The 16,612-nt window shown below is 45.1% G+C and overlaps 1 protein-coding gene across 1 annotated transcript; it reads right to left on the reverse strand.

The window, feature by feature from the left end:
- Positions 1-2,831: 2,831 nt before the first annotated feature.
- Tagln3 (transgelin 3) lies at positions 2,832-16,065 on the reverse strand. Its single transcript, XM_038346304.1, has 4 exons — positions 15,886-16,065; positions 14,671-14,845; positions 4,158-4,260; positions 2,832-2,973 (listed from the first exon to the last, which is right to left on the reverse strand). Exons 1-4 carry the CDS (start codon positions 16,063-16,065, stop codon positions 2,832-2,834), a joined length of 600 nt encoding a protein of 199 aa, XP_038202232.1.
- Positions 16,066-16,612: the final 547 nt, after the last annotated feature.

Raw genomic sequence — 16,612 nt, forward strand, 5'->3', positions numbered from 1 at the left:
ATGTCATGTACCAAAGGTTATGTTAAGAACTCTAAAGATGAACATGATTCTCTTTTCTTATATGTGATGGCTTTTACTCTTGAAAAGCTTTGGGCTGGAGAGATAGTTTAGTTGGCCAAACATTTTCTATGCTAGCATGAGGAATTTGATTCCCAGAGTCTGGATTTTAAAAGGTGGATGTGGTGGCCTACTTATAATCCCAGTGCTGGGTAGGCCCAGACACGTAGATCCCCGAGGCTTGCTGACCAACCAGCTCAGCCTATTTGGTGAGTTCAAAGCTTGTGAGAAGTCCTCTGCCAATCTTATGTGTTCTGCACTCTTGTGCATGTGTGCACCCATATACACACTTACACAAGCAGACATATAGACACACACACACACAGACAGACACAGACACACACACGTACATAGACACACAGACACACAGAGAGAGAGAGAGAGAGACACACACATATACAGACACACACACATATTCTCTTAAGCTTTGAAAGTTTTCTTCTCACTTTCAGTGGTCAAACATTTTACTACAATGCTACCCATTAAAGGCTTTTGGGTTTTTTTTCCCAGCATTTATGTGTGTTTTTAAAACAATTCTTGTCAAAAAAAAAAAAAACCCTCTGGAAAAGCCTTAATATTATTTCTTCAAAAATATCCCTCCAGCGTCCCTGTGGTATGCAGACATTCATGCAGGCAAAACATCTGCACAAGAAATAAATAAACTACTTAATTACATTTCATTCCCTAATTGGCTTTTCTCCTTTCTGAGACTCTAAACTCATGAATGTTATCTGTTATTTTTACTATTTCTTTTGTACTCACCAGACATTTGTGAGTTTTCATGGGGTGCATTTTCTTGGTATTCTAATTTAGTAATCGATCCTTGGCGTCCAGCCTCACAAGCCTCATTTTATTCTCTTCGTTTTGGTTACTGTTCTATAATGGAGCTTTTTTCTTCATAATGGATTACTGTTTTATGTTTCCAGGGTTTCCTCCTTGCCCCTGCTGGTGTATTTACTTGGCTTATTCTAAATGATTCTCTCTTGGAGCGAAGTACTGCTTACATCCCTTGGGGGTCTCTACATGCTCAATGAGTTGTTCCCTGAGGCCATATTATTGCCTTGATTGACAGTGAGCACAAATTAGAAAGAGCAGAAAATCTTCTCTCCACAGATACCAGGTTTCCTTCCAACTGTCCCTCCCTGGTGGATGGTATTTCCCAGACCTCCTACACCCATACCTACACCCACACAGGAACCCAACTGGCTTTCTCTTGGAATTTCCTCCTAGGTTTATTTCACTTTGGTGGCGTCTTCAGTTTCCCTCCTTTCTCATATGGCAGCTCCAAGGTAGGGTTTAAGGAAAGGTTTGCCACATTTAGATGGCACCACGGACAACTCAAGGATAGCTATGAAAGGGTCACAGGGACTTCCTGGGTAGTTGAGAAGGGTCTCATAGAAACCTCTGCAAGAGCCTAGAACTGCAAGGAACTCAGTCTGAAAACCTATCACCCAAATATTTAGAGTGGCTATATATATATATATGTATATGTATGTATATAATAAATTATATATATAATTTATTTCTTATTTTTTCTTATTAGTTGATGGTTCATTGTGTGAATAAAGATACTCCATTTCTCTTACTAGCTACATTTTTTTTTAATTTTTTTTTTTTGAGACAGGGTTTCTCTGTGTATCCCTGGCTGTCCTGGAACTTGCTGTGGACCATGCTGGCCTTGAACTCACAGAGATCTACCTGCCTCTGCCTCCCAACTGCTGGGATTAAAAGCATGTGCCATCACCACCTAGCTGCAATAACTGCATTTTAAAGAATAAGATGAACTGATAGTCTCCAGACTTATTTTCCCTGTTTTTATTCCGTGAAGAAAAAAAATGTTGAAAATTCATTCATGTTAGGCAGATCTCGATCTTGAGTAATCTTAAGAGTTTTAGGGGTTTGGGTTCTGTAAACGATGTGTAGAGAGCAGTACTATGCATTGCATCGTTCCTGGTCGCTGGGTGGGAGGACACTGCATAAATATCAGCTTAGATCTGAGATCCACCCTGAATGAAGAAAATTCATGCAATAGAAGCAAACAACAAAAAACTCTCTCATTTTTTTCTTTAAAAAAAATTGTTGTTTGAGAAAACTGTCCATCCACCCATCCATAATCTCCTGGGTAACCATACAAGAGCTCCTGATGCTTTGTCTTGTTTACAAAGTCTAACATAAACACACAGTAGGTAGTTAAAGAAACGTGGATAGGTCAAAGGCAGTGTTTGTGGATGCCTAACTTTAAGATCTCTAGTGGGAAAAACTACTTCTGATTTTTCCATTGAAATTACCAAGATAAACATAATAATCTCGCAAAAAGCTTCCTCATAGTTAATCCATTTTCGATACTCTATGCTAATTTCATTTTGTCAGTTACCTCTTGAGTGAGGCAGGAAGGAGCCATTCCAGCCGGCAAAGTCCCTGATAGAGAATGAAGTTACACTCTGAAACACAGACTAATTTGTTTATTAGGTACGTTCTGTAAGTCAAGGAGAGAAATTTTTGGCAAATAAATAAATAAATAATCAAACGAACGGAGATCCCAGGGCACAGGAGGTCAGAGAGAGGAAGCAGAGTCTTTGCATAGTTCTAAACAAACAAAGGGTGGCAGCAATAGGCAGCGTGGATTCCCAGCAGAAGGTGCAGCACTTGCAAGAACAGGGGGCAGAAGGCTTTGAGAAAGAGGAGAAGGTGAGCAGGTGACTACCTATTTCTTTGTCACAGACTGTGGTGCGGAGCATTCGTCCTCTCTACCAGGGTGGGCAAGATGTGGCATCTTACATGATCTGCCTGGGCATCCCGTACCCGGTCATGCCCGCCTGGGAGGCTCCCTTGTTGCTGCCCATCTGCAGGCCTATGACGTTCTGTCCCTGGCGAAGTTGCTCCTCTGAAAATCCTCTCCGATTCTGCTGGGCTTTCCTGGGTGGAAAAAGTGAGATGGAGCTATGTCACGTGACAGTTCTAAATCCTCCTCAAGATACGGATACACAGCTTCTATCTGAGGCAATCGAACAAACCAGCAGACCCTTCCCTGGGCCACAACTCTTAATGACCTCTGACCCACCATGAACTATGGCCTACCGAGAGCTATGGTCTACGGAGCTGTGGCTGACAAGTACATACAAGTTTTCTATCCCTTAGGAACCAAGATGACTCTTAGAATTTCTAGCAAAAAAAGAAAGGAGAACCCATAGCTGCCTTCTGGAAAACTCAATCTCAGCTTCTCTTTTTCCCTTCCTCCTCTTTAGAACGCCTCAGTCTTTACTGTCTCACCCTCTCTGGTACCTCTGCTCACAAAACTAACTCCTTTTACAAAACATATCCTAAGCCTCATTCCAACCTTCCCACATAGGACCAATGGTTAATCTCTGTTTTGCTGCCCAATCAACCTAGGAGTTTTCAAGGAGCAATCTATATCTCCTGACCAGAGGCTGCCAAATTTTGGTAAAGAGCAAGATTGTGAATAAATTTGGATTTGCAGCCATACAGTCCATGGTGGATCATCAATAATTCTGGAATTAGGACCAGGATTTCAATATGTTTCTAGGATGAATTTAGGTCAAGGGCATCTAAAAAACATAAACTACATCCTTCTATACTTCTCCAGAATGAGAAAAAAGAATTTCCGAGTAGCAGCTACAAGAATTCCTGTCATCTGTCTCCAAACACCTCAGTTTGCACATCTCTGTCTCTATTCTCATTGCCATAAAGATCGCTTAAGGCCTAGTCTATTTCAGTAGACTGAAACAATCATATAATTTATCACCCAGACCAGGACGCTTTTGAGAGTCAAAGCAGGGGCTGTTAGTTAACCTGCTGGGTTACAAACCGAGATGGTACTTGCCAAAGGGATGAATTCATTCTTCATTAGGTGCATAGGAGAAAATTAAGAAGATGAAAGAAGAAAAAGAACAAGGGAGAGGGAGATGCTAGGAGCTAAGAGAAATCCCAAGCACCTCAGCCCTGGTTGGGTGTCGGCTAGAATGGCAGCATCGGTCTTCCTTCTCAGTGGACCTTGCCGTGGGACCAGAAGTGTTTGCTTCTTTGTAGACAGTGTCTGACAGCTCCAGGTGTCTCTCTGGGGGAGGCAGGGAAGGACTCACCTGTGAAACCAGGACGGCTCTCCCCGGTAGCAGCCATCATCCTTGGTAACTGCAACGCTGCCTAGAGCCATCAGAGTCCTCTGCACAGCTGCCATGTCCTTCCCTGGAATCCAATGAAGAGGTTAAAGTCCAGCATACCAGGGCCAGGGATTTCGGAAGAAGGGGTGTCTGCACCCGGGAAGAGCTCTAGATAGAAGAGGCTATGGGTGACTACAATCACGGGAGAAGGACTAAATAACACTTCCCAGGGTGGCTCTGACATAAAACCCATCCCAATCCTGCTAATTATTGTATTCACACAAGAAGGCCCTTTCTATTTTATTTAAGTGTATGTGTAATAAACACTCCAAGCATTAGCCGCTCACATATGGATCCACCCCTGGCCTTGGGCCTGGCCTTCATGGCTTCAGCCATGGTCTGGTGTGATTTGATCAGGAGGTCCTGGGTGACGACCTGCAGATGAACACTTTCCTCATAAGTGGACAGAGAAAGGAAAAACGCAGACAAATTGGTTGCTTAGAGTAATTCTGCCCCAGACCCCAGGGGGCTCCTCTCTTTTAGTTTATCTGGGTTAGCAGGGTCTAAAATCATCCCTGTTCATCAAATTGAGTATTCACTCGGTGCTCTGGTCCATGGGCCAATGGAGAAAGAAATCAACACAGAAAGCACTCAAGGCACAAGTGATGCATGAACGGGACTAATGGAGACAACACATCACTGGCCCATGTGTGAGAGAGAACAAAGCGGTGGGGGGGGCATTGGGTAGTCTTACATAAGGGGTGGGGACATGGTCACAGGATTGCCCCTAGAGAAGGCAGCTGAGCCTTCCAACCAGCCAGCTCTTTCCATCCTCTTCCCTCCCTCCTTTTCAGAGGACTGGCAAATCTTATACTAGAGAAGGTGCTACCAGGGTGGGTGGATCAAAGGTCTGCACAGAGCAGGAAGGAGGGCTACAAAAGCTAAAAGGCAGGAAGCTAAAAGAGGGAGAAAGAGGCTGTGGGGCCTGAGACAGGGAAGAGCAGATAGGCAAAGGCTCTGAACGGACCCAGTGAGTGTCTGTGGTCTCTTTGGTGCACTTCCTGCAGCTCAGTCCCTGGGGAATACAGAGTTACAGGGGAAGGGCAGAGAAGGGAGCAGGAACTGTAATGAAATCAGCTATTATGGCCTTTAAGGAGGTCCTGTTCAGGATGCTCATGTGTTCCAAGACGAGAGGGAAGCGTCTCCTTCCCTCACATGGTTTCCTCCACCCTATGTCCGACACTCACTACAGGGCAATTGCCTGGAGCTTGAGGCCGGTGGGGATGGCTGTGAGTATAGAAAATTCTGCAGTGGAGACTCCCTCAGACTGCTGGGGTGATGGTGAGCAGAGTATCCATAATAGATGGCAAGGGAAGGAAACAAAAAACACTAAGAATTTGGAGAGAAGAAAGGCAGAGACGGCAGTGAGGACAACTTTTCTTTTCCACACACAAAATTCCTTTCTGTAACTATCACTATATCATAGGCTGCTGTGAAAGATAAACCTGTAGTCATGGCATTCTGGAAGGAGATGTGACTGGGTGTGTTCGTGTACAGCCAAGGGATTAAGGAGAGCCTAGAAGAAAATGAGTAAGTACAGGAAGTATGAGCTAGAGTCTGCCAATAAGCTCACCTCTTACAAAAAGCAGTAGGAATATAGTTCTGATAGATGGAGGGTGTGGGTCTGGCATGTACAGGATCTGGAGCAATGTGGAAAACACTCAGCAAGTCAGCCAGAAACATTCTATGACAATAGGAAGGACATAAGCTTTGTTCCAGCACAATGGGACTTCCTTCAGAAGGAGCTAGCTAATGTGTAAATATATACACTCAGAAAGGATAGAGCCGCAGGCAAGGGCTAGAGATCCAGGAACCTAGAGACATAAAATCAACACCACCCACCCTCTTCTCAGTACCGTGGATAAGGAAGTGAATGTATGACTGAGTTAGGCACATCTAAGGGAAGGAGGCATTCTTTCACAGGAACAAACCAGAAAGTTTCTTTCTTAAATTGAAGGTTTCAAAGAAAGAGATGTAATGTAAATCATGGGCTAGATGTTTTATTACATGTGGTCTGAACATTATGGAGTGGAGACTACTCCTCCCCATCTGTGGGCAGCAAATCAAATTCAAGGAGATTTGCTAACACCCTCCAAGTCACCCAACACACAAACCAGAGCCCAGCTCTAGCTCCTGTTGGACTGAACTCAAACTCCACAATAGGTGCATCCACTTCACTGTTATCCCCCTTGCCCCTCCCCTTTGTGAAATTGGTGAGAAACCACGTTCCTTGGGAGGAAGCAGTGACCAGAGATAACCAAAGGTGTCAGGGTATTGGTAACACAAGGACTCTAAATCTGGGCATTGATAATGGGTACCATAGGAATAAGGACGCACATCCCCAAATGATCATAAGCCATTGGATGTTTTTGTCAGCAATAATTTTGCTATATCTTCACTCCACTCACATAACATTAAAAAATACAAATATTTGGAGTCTACATGCTAACCAAGTTAGTTATTAGGATTCTAAGTAATTTAGTGACTACAAATCTGACTTAGCCAGTGCACAGCTCGTCCATTTTATGTGTATGCTTTCTAGTAGAGATTTTTGTGAAGAATTCCAGAATTCTTAGGCTGATGACATGGGAAACAGAGCTCTTGTCTGTTCCCGATTAGAAACTGAGATCGAGTGAGCAGTATTAGATGGATGAACCAAGTGGCAGGAATTGGGGCCACTCCTGGAACCCCACCTGTGTCAACAGGGGTCAAGTATGTAAATGTGTTTTGAAACAGGAAGGTCAAGGAAGATCTGCACAGTATGCTGGGCATAGGACATCAAAAACTAAGCTGCTGTGTCACAGCCAGCGTAAGATCTTGTGAAGCTTTTGAAATGATGCAAATGCAAAAACTTGCCTTGTCCAGCTTGCTTCTGAGCTCATCCCCACGCTTCGTTGTTTCCTCAAGGAAGTTTGCAGAGGGGGATGTCTCTCCAAAGGTACTATATGAATTTTGAATATTGAGGGGTTTTTCCCCATGAGAATTTGACAGAAAGTGTCAAGAATCTATATTACAATAAGCTTGGTCAGTAATACACAGGTGATAGTCTGAGAAACACAGGCAGTGTCTGGTGACTGTGATGCTTGCCTGACCACCAGCATAGCCTGAGCACCTTAATTCCAGTTCTGGGGTGATCTCCCAAGACAGTCCTTCTGTGGTCAGATAGACCCGCAAGCCCCACTCTAAACTCTTGGTTCTAGCTGACGAGTGCTAAGAACTACATATATTTTGTTAAGCAATAACCCCTCCCTTCAGAGACATCTCTCGCAAAGTCCAAAGAACAAAACTGATCATTAGAAGCGCTTTGATCCAAGCTGGAAGTCTGCCTCCTTAGCATCTCTTTGATTCCTGAAAGCCATCTTGGACACTTTGGCAAACGCTATGACTCTTCATGTCAGCCTGATTACTTCCTCTAAATACCATTCTCCCAAGAAAATAGAGAAATACAATCCTGAAAGACAAACTGTTCAGATGTTGACAGTTTTCCACACGCAAGCAGAGCAGGAATGAATCAGTCCCAGTGATGACATAAGAATTTACTACTGTCCCTGAGAAGGAAAGAGACACAGGCAGAGGAAGGCAAGCTTTCTTCTATTTCTTTATCATGAGAAATTAATGGGTTTTACAGCAGAGCTAATAGAATTTGAATGGACAGCACACAGCATGATGTGACATCTTACAAAGGGCAAAACCAAACAGACAGCAAGAGGAGAAGTGATCACTGGGACTGATAATGGAAAAAGATAAAATGATGGGCCACAGAAGATTTTTAGGGTAGCGAAAGTATGCTGCACAATACTATAATGGTGGACACATTTGTCCAAATTCACAGAATGTACTATTGTAGATAGGAAGAGGGAACCCGACTGTAGAGTGTGGGCCTTGGATGATGCAAGGCTTCACTGAAGGTTTAAAAATTATACAGGTAGTATAATATCACCCGGATGGACAGGATGACATGGAGAGGCATGTGTGCATCAGGGCATGTTATACTTAACAGTGTAGGAGTCACTGCTTCCAATTTCTCTCCCTCCCTAACCCCCTCATCTATCTATCTATCTATCTATCTATCTATCTATCTATCTATCTATCTATCAAGTAGTTCCTCCATCTATAGCCCAAACAGACCTTGAATTTATGATGATCCGCCTGCCTCAGCCTCCCAAGTGCCATCATTCACACTGTATTCATTCTGTATTATCACAAAATAATAACACCTCAAAATAGCCATACACCCCAAACTGCTAATCAATAAGCCTCAAGGAATGGAGCCCAGAGTTCTGCCTTGTAATGTCCTAACTTGGTGCTTATAAAGTTTAAGTTTACACGCAAGATATCTTATGCATGTCTTACATGGATCTACACCAAGTCCTGTAGATGATAGATAGATAGATAGATAGATAGATAGATAGATAGATAGATAGATAGATGATAGATAGATAGATAGATAGATAGATAGATAGATAGATAGATGATAGACAGACAGACAGACAGACAGACAGACAGATAGATATTGAGTTAGTATTTTTATGGGACCCCTGACTGTGAAAGCAAGCAGGCCTCTGACTCTTATGCTAGCTTTAGGACTCCTTTCTTCCTATTGGGCTGCCATATACTTCAATATGAAAGTTTTTGCTTCATCTTATTGTATTTTATGTTGACATGTTTGGTTGCTATCTCTTAAATGCCTGATTGTCTATAATTAGAGATAGAAAGAGAATGGATCCAGAGGGGAGGGAAAGTAGAGAGGAACTGGGAGGAGCGGAGGGAGAAGAAGCTATAATCAGGATATATTGTACAAAAAAGAATCTATTCTTAATTCAAAACAAAAGAAGAAAACAAATGAGAAGAAAAAGGGAAAAACAAAGGCAATGCAGAAGTCACTTGAGTAGGAAAAGTGAGATTTGACACTATTTTCTATTCTATTTTTAACACAAAAGTCAGCCTTAAATTATTTGTTTTAGAACTGCTATTTTCTTAGTCTTGACCAACTCTGTGAACTCTTAGAAGCTGATTTTTAATATACACATCACAGAGAAAGCGAGCTATGATAGAAAAATCACTTCCCACCTCCCTGTGAAACTGCTGCTGCAGGCCAGGGAGAAATGGAAGAAGATAAGCTGAGCATTCTCTCTGAATTTTATGGATTTTTGTTGTTTCCATTCTGGCCAGTGGGAAGAGAAACTGTAAGGTAGTGGCTCTCAAAGTGGGGCTCTCAGGAGAGCAGAAGCAGCGTCACCTACAAATTGGTAAGAAATGCAGATACTTGGGCCTTGTTGCAGATTTAACATGTCAGGAACATGTCTGTCAGTCAGACCACGTGCCTGTGATGCATGCTGGAGATTGAAGCTAAAGGAAAAGCTCACAAAATACAATGGCCAGCAGCCCTTCTGAGTGAACACGGCTGAGGGTGCTGCCATGGGAAAAGAAGGTGGAGGAGTGGGCATTCGTCATAGCTCAGGTCACTGTGGGTACCGTGCCGTATCCCAAAACCCATCTCAGACTAGGAGAAATGAGACTTCAACTTCTGCTGTTGAGGAACAGCATACATAGTGACACCTCCTGAGAGAGCACAGGTGAACCTCCCAGGCTCTACCCTTCCCTGTAAACAACATCTCCCCAACTCCCATCATCAGGAGAAAAGAACAGACAACATAAAACCATGCACCCATTATCCTCCATCAGTTCAATTGTTGAGAAGAATAATCAGGCTGGTTGCTCTTTGAGTATTGTCTACACTGACATTTTGGAATTCTTAACATTCTGACACTAAGTGCTTATACAAATAGGCCCCAAAGGTCATTGCTGATGAGCTTACTGAAGCAGAAGAAAAGTCGACATTTATTAGGCAACTAGGAATCATATATTGTGCTGGAGAGTTAACATGTTTGTTCCATACAATTCCTTTAGGGGTTGGGGGTGCTAGACCAATACACAGAAGAGAACCAAGACTCTAGGCAGCTGAGCACTGTAAACAGAGTCACACAGATAGGATGCATTGGAAGACGGTTTTCAATGTATCTACTCTAAAACCGGTGCTATTATCATTCTACCGAGGGCTCCCAGGTCTGACATTGGCATTGCAATGTATCATAGGGACAGATGACAAATTCAATGTCTTCTAAGAAAAAAAGTCAGTAAGGTAACCCGCATGAATGACTGCCAGGGTGACGGTCATCCAGGCAATCCTATCAGCTTTTAAGTGTGATAATTAATCAAATCCATCTTTTAAAGAGGAGTCTATGACCATCCAGTCCCCACCCTTCCTATTAACCCAGAAAGGGCAGGCCACTGGCGATACTTATACTATTCCTTGTCAGGCACCATCTGAGTGTTTCTAACACATTGCTTCCTTTGTTTCCCAGACCAATAACATAAAATAGGTTCTATTAGGCCCATTTGATGCAGGAGAAATTCAAGGCTAAGACACTTTAGCTGAGAAGTGATGGCACACAGGCTCGGTCCATGTTCTCTAGTTTCTGCCTTGGGAGCCTGACTCCACCCCACCTCATAGGACAGCCCCACTGCAGGTTTTCTGACCGGACCTCCGACCAGCTTCTCTCTCCTATACACATACAGACTCAGTTTATTGTTGCTCCCTTCCTCCCATCTCCCTTCTGGTACTCTTGGCAAAGATGCTGCAGGCTTGCCTGTCCTATCCTCTCCGAGTCAAAGCTGAAACAGCCCCACCCCTGCCCTTCCCTGGCATCTGTGCCAGATCTAAAAGGAACCTGTCAGACAATTTACCTTTTCTCTTCACAGAGGGGCTCTTCCTGTCCCCTTCCATTCTTTGCAGTGACCCTTGCCTTTCCCGTCACCAACAATGAAGGTCACTCTGGCCCTTCCCCAGTGAAGGCTTTGGTAACTTTGTATTATCTCCATGATCAAGCTGTCACCTGGGTATCTTTATGAAGACCCTTGCGGCCTTGCTGGCCCCAGGTCTCTTCCAAACAATGTACCTAAAGGGGGCTCAAGAATGGTGGGGACTTTGGAGCCCCACCTATATGAGTAACTGAAGCTTAAACAAGAAGGCACTTGGCAAACCTGAGCTCCTGCAGCTTTGCTGATCTGCAACCTAGAAGCAGCTTGGGAAGGCACTGTGAGAAAAAAGAACCATATTTAGGAGACATGTGCCAAGCAGAGGAAATGGGGTACTGAGAGCAGCCAGGCATAAAGTACCTGCAGAGGAGGAAGGGAAGTATCCAGGAAGAGTGGGGGCTGGACCCACAGTAGCCACAGTCCCCTCAACTGTGATGCAGGGACTCCTGAAATAGTGGGAGGAACTGAAGTGTGAGGGCACGATTGCAGCCTCGGTCAGGGAGCAGAATGGTAGATGTGATGAGCTTTGCTTACGGCTAGTCTGACGTCTGATATCTGTATGACAGAGAGTGTGTACATCCTCATGCAGACATGTCACACAAGCACACGCCAACCCTGCTCTTTGACTACAGTTTAGTCACCAACCACATCATGCATTACAAGCGGCTGCTGCAGAAAGGACCAGAGCCTCCCATGATCAGTCCGCGATCTGTGCCAGCCACCAAGGCCATCCCACCCACTTCCCTGTTCAAAGCAACCTGCTTTCTACTCCTACGCTCCTGGGTCTGGGAAACAGCTCTGGCCTGAGCTTCAGACAGGGATCCTGGGAAATATCAAGTCTCTCGCCTATGACATCATCTTCAATCTCAGCTCCTTGGGGCTTCCAGCAAGTCATCTGGAAACTCCTCAGCATCTGTCTCCCTGCTGTCAGCTCTTTTGCACTTCCCCACCTTTGTGTAGTTCTAACGTTTCTGTGACCTGTCAATCACAGTGCCTTGAGAAACAGAGTCTCCGTATTTCATTTAAAGTCCTCCTCTTCTGCAATGGGGCAGGGATGGGTTGAGGTATGGCGAATGATGACTTTTATTGTCTGTCTTACTTTTATCTAGAAGCATTATCATATTCCAGAGCTACGTTTCACATTGCCCTGCTAACATTTATGCCTCCTAGCTTTCTTCTTTTTCCAGGAGTGTTTCTAACACAGGTTATGGCAGGGGTGTAGACTGCCACACATGCTGCCCACCCAGAAGTACTGCTCCTTCTCCCCTTCCCATTTTGAGTTCCCCTCCCAAGTATAGAGCCCCTCTCTATGGTGTTTCAATAAAGGGGGAAAGGAAGTAAAGCTAACCCTTCCCTAATGTAGATGGGTAGGCTCCTTTAGACCCAACCTCCCAGGTATCTCCAGTGCCCTTCTTCTTACGTACGCCCTGCACTATAGTGCTCAAGAGGGTTTGTCTCATTTGCTCTAACACCCTATCTCTTGGTTTCACATGGCTTTGATTCATCCTTCTCCATCCTCCTCTGCCTCCCTGGCATCACATCAACAGTTAGTCACTGACATGACGCAGCAGTACATTCATGGTAGAGAAAAAAGATGCTAAGGCCCCTGGCCAAAGAATGGTGTGGCCTGTTGAATAGGTCTTCTGTTTTGGTTTCAGAGCCCAGGGTGGAGCTCAGGATTGTGAACTATAAATTCTGATGAACACACATAACAAGGGCAGGCAGGTGTCATTATCTATGCAATGATGAGGTTGAAAAAATTTTCTTCATAGTTTAGTTGGAAGAACTGTGTGTCATTGTCCAGAAAAGCTCTTATCTATGTGCTTCTAGAGAAGAGGAATATCAGTGAAAAGAAACCGTATTAACTGTGGACAATCACCATTATCCTGACCTGGGAATCAAGTCTCAATGGGGACATCCCATGGAGAATTGGAGGCAGATGCCCATGAGGTCTGGTGGCTTTGCCAGCATTTCAGGTATCTGAGGTACCAGAAAAAAAAGTGCAAGTTTAGACCCCTGGCCTCTACAGGTTTGAACTGCTCAATCATGCAAAAAGCATGAAATCGGAGCCCTTTTTGAATGGAGACTTGAGGTTATTGTGAGGATGGAGGAGGTGATTTTTTTTTTATTTATAATTATCTGGGTATACTGTCCTATGCTTGGGATATCCATGGCTCTTGATCAAAGTATCATTAGTCTACTCTCTCTATCAGCAGGCCGTTTGGTCACCACCCAAGGGGTTCTGTGGGTTGCCCTGTGATGACAGCCAGTGACAATGGGTGTGTCAATCAATCTGGCAATTAGACAGCCTCTCTGTGCCTCAGGCAGGCCTAGTGGTGGCTGTATGGACTAACATGTCCATTTTCACTAAAGGGGACTGGACGCCACATGGCTATTGGTCCCTCAGATTCTCCAGCAACACCCCCATTACACATCCTTTTCTCCAATCATGGTGGATTGCTAAATAGTTCCATAGCTAACCTTTGATCTATATAGCTTTGTGAGATATTTCTCACCAAGTCAATTCACAAATGTGAATGAAAAAAACCATCTGGTAGTCTCCCCAAGTAGAATACTCACCTAGAAGATACAATCACTGTACTCTGGATAATATCCATCTAGAAGATACAGTCACTGTACTCTGGATAACGTCCATCTAGAAGATACAATCACTGTACTCTGGATAATATCCATCTAGAAGATACAGTCACTGTACTCTGGATAACGTCCATCTAGAAGATACAGTCACTGTACTCTGGATAACATCCATCTAGAAGATACAGTCACTGTACTCTGGATAACATCCATCTAGAAGATACAGTCACTGTGCTCTGGATAATATCCACCTAGAAGATACAGTCACTGTGCTCTGGATAACATCCATCTAGAAGATACAGTCACTGTGCTCTCGATAATATCCACCTAGAAGATACAGTCACTGTGCTCTGGATAACATCCATCTAGAAGATACAGTCACTGTGCTCTCGATAATATCCACCTAGAAGATACAGTCACTGTGCTCTGGATAACATCCATCTAGAAGATACAGTTACTGTGCTCTGGATAATACCCATCTAGAAGATATAGTCACTGTGCTCTGGATAACATCCATCTAGAAGATACAGTCACTGTGCTCTGAATAATACCCACCTAGAAGATACAGTCACTGTACTCTGGATAGTTGTTTAACAGAAAGATGGAGCGCTCTCTTGTTTTCCCTCAGATTGAATGGCAGAGGAGCAGATGGCTTTGTCTGTAAGCCCTAGTGCTGGTGAGTCAGAAGAGCACTCACTCACGCCTGCCTCACTTCTTTTCCACGAAATGTGATTTGTTATGAACGGCTAACTAGAGGAAAAGACACCCGTGTAACCAGTTCACTTCTCTGTGTACACTTCTAGTTTGCTGAGGTACTTGCCATATCCTCAGCATAAAACACCACAAGCAGGAAGGACAACACTGCCCATGGGGTGACAACTGAGAACAGACTTCCCTCCCGCAAACAGTGCCAGGAAGCCCTTACAGATAAGTGGCTTTTATAAATAGATGATAAAGAAAAGAGGAGGTATGGGAACGGGAGTCCAGGGGAAACAGACCCAAAGACAGAAGGGCTGTTTACCTTCCCATAGATCCACTGTTTGAAAAATGTCTGTGGTCCTGACACCATAGACCTCGGCCGCTTTCAGGAACTGGGAGATTTGCTCCATCTGCTTAAAAGCCATCTTTGACTCTGAGATCTTGGGGATGGGTTCTTGTCCTGGTGGATATAAACTGTTTATCAGCTTGCACAGGACCTGAAGGGAATGCAGGGACAGAGAATCAGTGTTTGCCTTTGCAATAAATGTCACAAGTCAGAAGTAAATGGTGCATCTACATGCACACACACACACACACACACACACACACACACGCACACGCACACGCGCGCTCCCACATTGAACATGGAAGAAGACTCCAGGGAGCCCATTCTCAGGCTACAGCTGACCACAGTCCTGCAACCGTAATCCGATTCTCTCATTTGAAATGATGCTGGGTGATGAGGACATGATCTCAGACTCTTAATGGAGGATGCGTTGGAGGCTGGTGGGGAAGTGGGAGGATTATGATCTGCTTTCTGGGATCTGCTCTCTTCACTAACTCATCCTATATGAGTTTATGACGTGTGAAAGAACTGAGTTGGGTCTTCTCACGGACTCTGAGAAGACGAAGCCAAGCAAGCCTTGGTCTACCCAACATATGGGTGGGATCACAGTTATGTAACAGTAAATCGCAAGCTGCCAGAAAAGACCGGCTTGCTCGACTGAGCTGAGCTGTCCTCCTGGAAGCCAAACACACAGCATCTAGACAGAAAAGAACCCCACTATCAAATAAGAATTCCGCTCCAGAGCCCCTGAGCTTCTCCAAGGGGCTCAGCATCCCCAGAGGATAAGAAGTTGACTAGCCTGACTCTTTCCTTTGTTTCACCGTGTAACCCGCGGGTTCCCCTGGGGGTAAGAAAAGCCCCAGAACGGCTGATGTACCGAGAAGGCAAAGGAGATCAAACGGCTGCACTTAGCTCTATTCTGTGTGGAAATATCCGAAGGGCTTCAATATTGCTTACAGCTTAGCAGGAAGCTTGATGCTCAGATGGGTGGAGAATCCTCTAAACTAGCTAGGGAATTGTACAGGGAGCCCTCATCTCAGGGCCCCGAGAGAAATAAAGGCATCCCCGGTCCTCCCGGTGAGACCCAGATCTTGGCTACAGAGGATTCCCCGGGGCCCTCACATAGAAAGAAAGGGCCTCAGGAGGGCTTTCTTCCACCGCTCCAGCAACCAATATCCCTGCCCGGCTTACCGTCCCGTCCATCAACCATTTCTGAAAATGGGCCCTGCCAGGGGGTGGGTGCTCTATATCCTCAGCACACTGCAGGATGATCCAGTCCACCAGCTTGTTCTCCAGGTCCGCATCATACTTCTGCTCAATCTTCTCCTGCACCTCTCGGCTTAAGCCATAGCTCGGGCCCCTGTTAGCCATCTCTGGAAAAGAAGAGAGGACACGCGCGGCATCCACACAATAGCAGCCACAGCAGTCCCCGGGTTTCCTGAGAACCCGGCTGGGATGTGGCAGGGAGGCCGAGCCCAGCAGCAGCAAAGCGGACAGAAAGCCGGGCGTGGTTTAAATCAAGGAGCCAATGAAGCCAATGGGGTTTCACCTACAAATGGGAAAGAAAAGCGCAGCCACGCTCCATGAACTCTAGAATAAAGCCCCGGCCGACCCAGGGGGGCTGAAACCCCCCTTTCAGTCCTGCCTGTCAGGCAGACTGGATGATGTACAAGGACTCACTCGCGAGCCTGAACCCCCAGGCAGTCGGGGGCTGGGTTGCGGATGGACGATGGTTGCTTGCTCCCCCTCTCAGCAGCACTTTGCGTGAGATTCCCAGGGCAGGTAATTAACAGGCAGGAGAAAAGATGCCTCGACAATCGCCCGCTGATGATGTGTGGAGTCTGGAAGCAAGGCGCTCTGATTTGATTTTCTCACGGCTGAGGCGGGTCAAATCAGGGCTGTTGCTAAGAGCCCTCCA

This window comes from Arvicola amphibius, chromosome 10 (genome assembly GCF_903992535.2).
Source record: "Arvicola amphibius chromosome 10, mArvAmp1.2, whole genome shotgun sequence".
Taxonomy (NCBI): Eukaryota; Metazoa; Chordata; class Mammalia; order Rodentia; family Cricetidae; genus Arvicola; species Arvicola amphibius.

Coding starts and splice junctions, on each gene's coding strand:
- Tagln3 (XM_038346304.1), bottom strand. CDS start 16,065: ATGGCTAACAGGGGCCCGAGCTATGGCTTAAGCCGAGAGGTGCAGGAG. Junction 14,846..15,885: donor AATGGTTGATGGACGGGACG/GTAAGCCGGGCA, acceptor CATTCCCTTCAG/GTCCTGTGCAAGCTGATAAA. Junction 4,261..14,670: donor AACAGTGGATCTATGGGAAG/GTAAACAGCCCT, acceptor ATTGGATTCCAG/GGAAGGACATGGCAGCTGTG.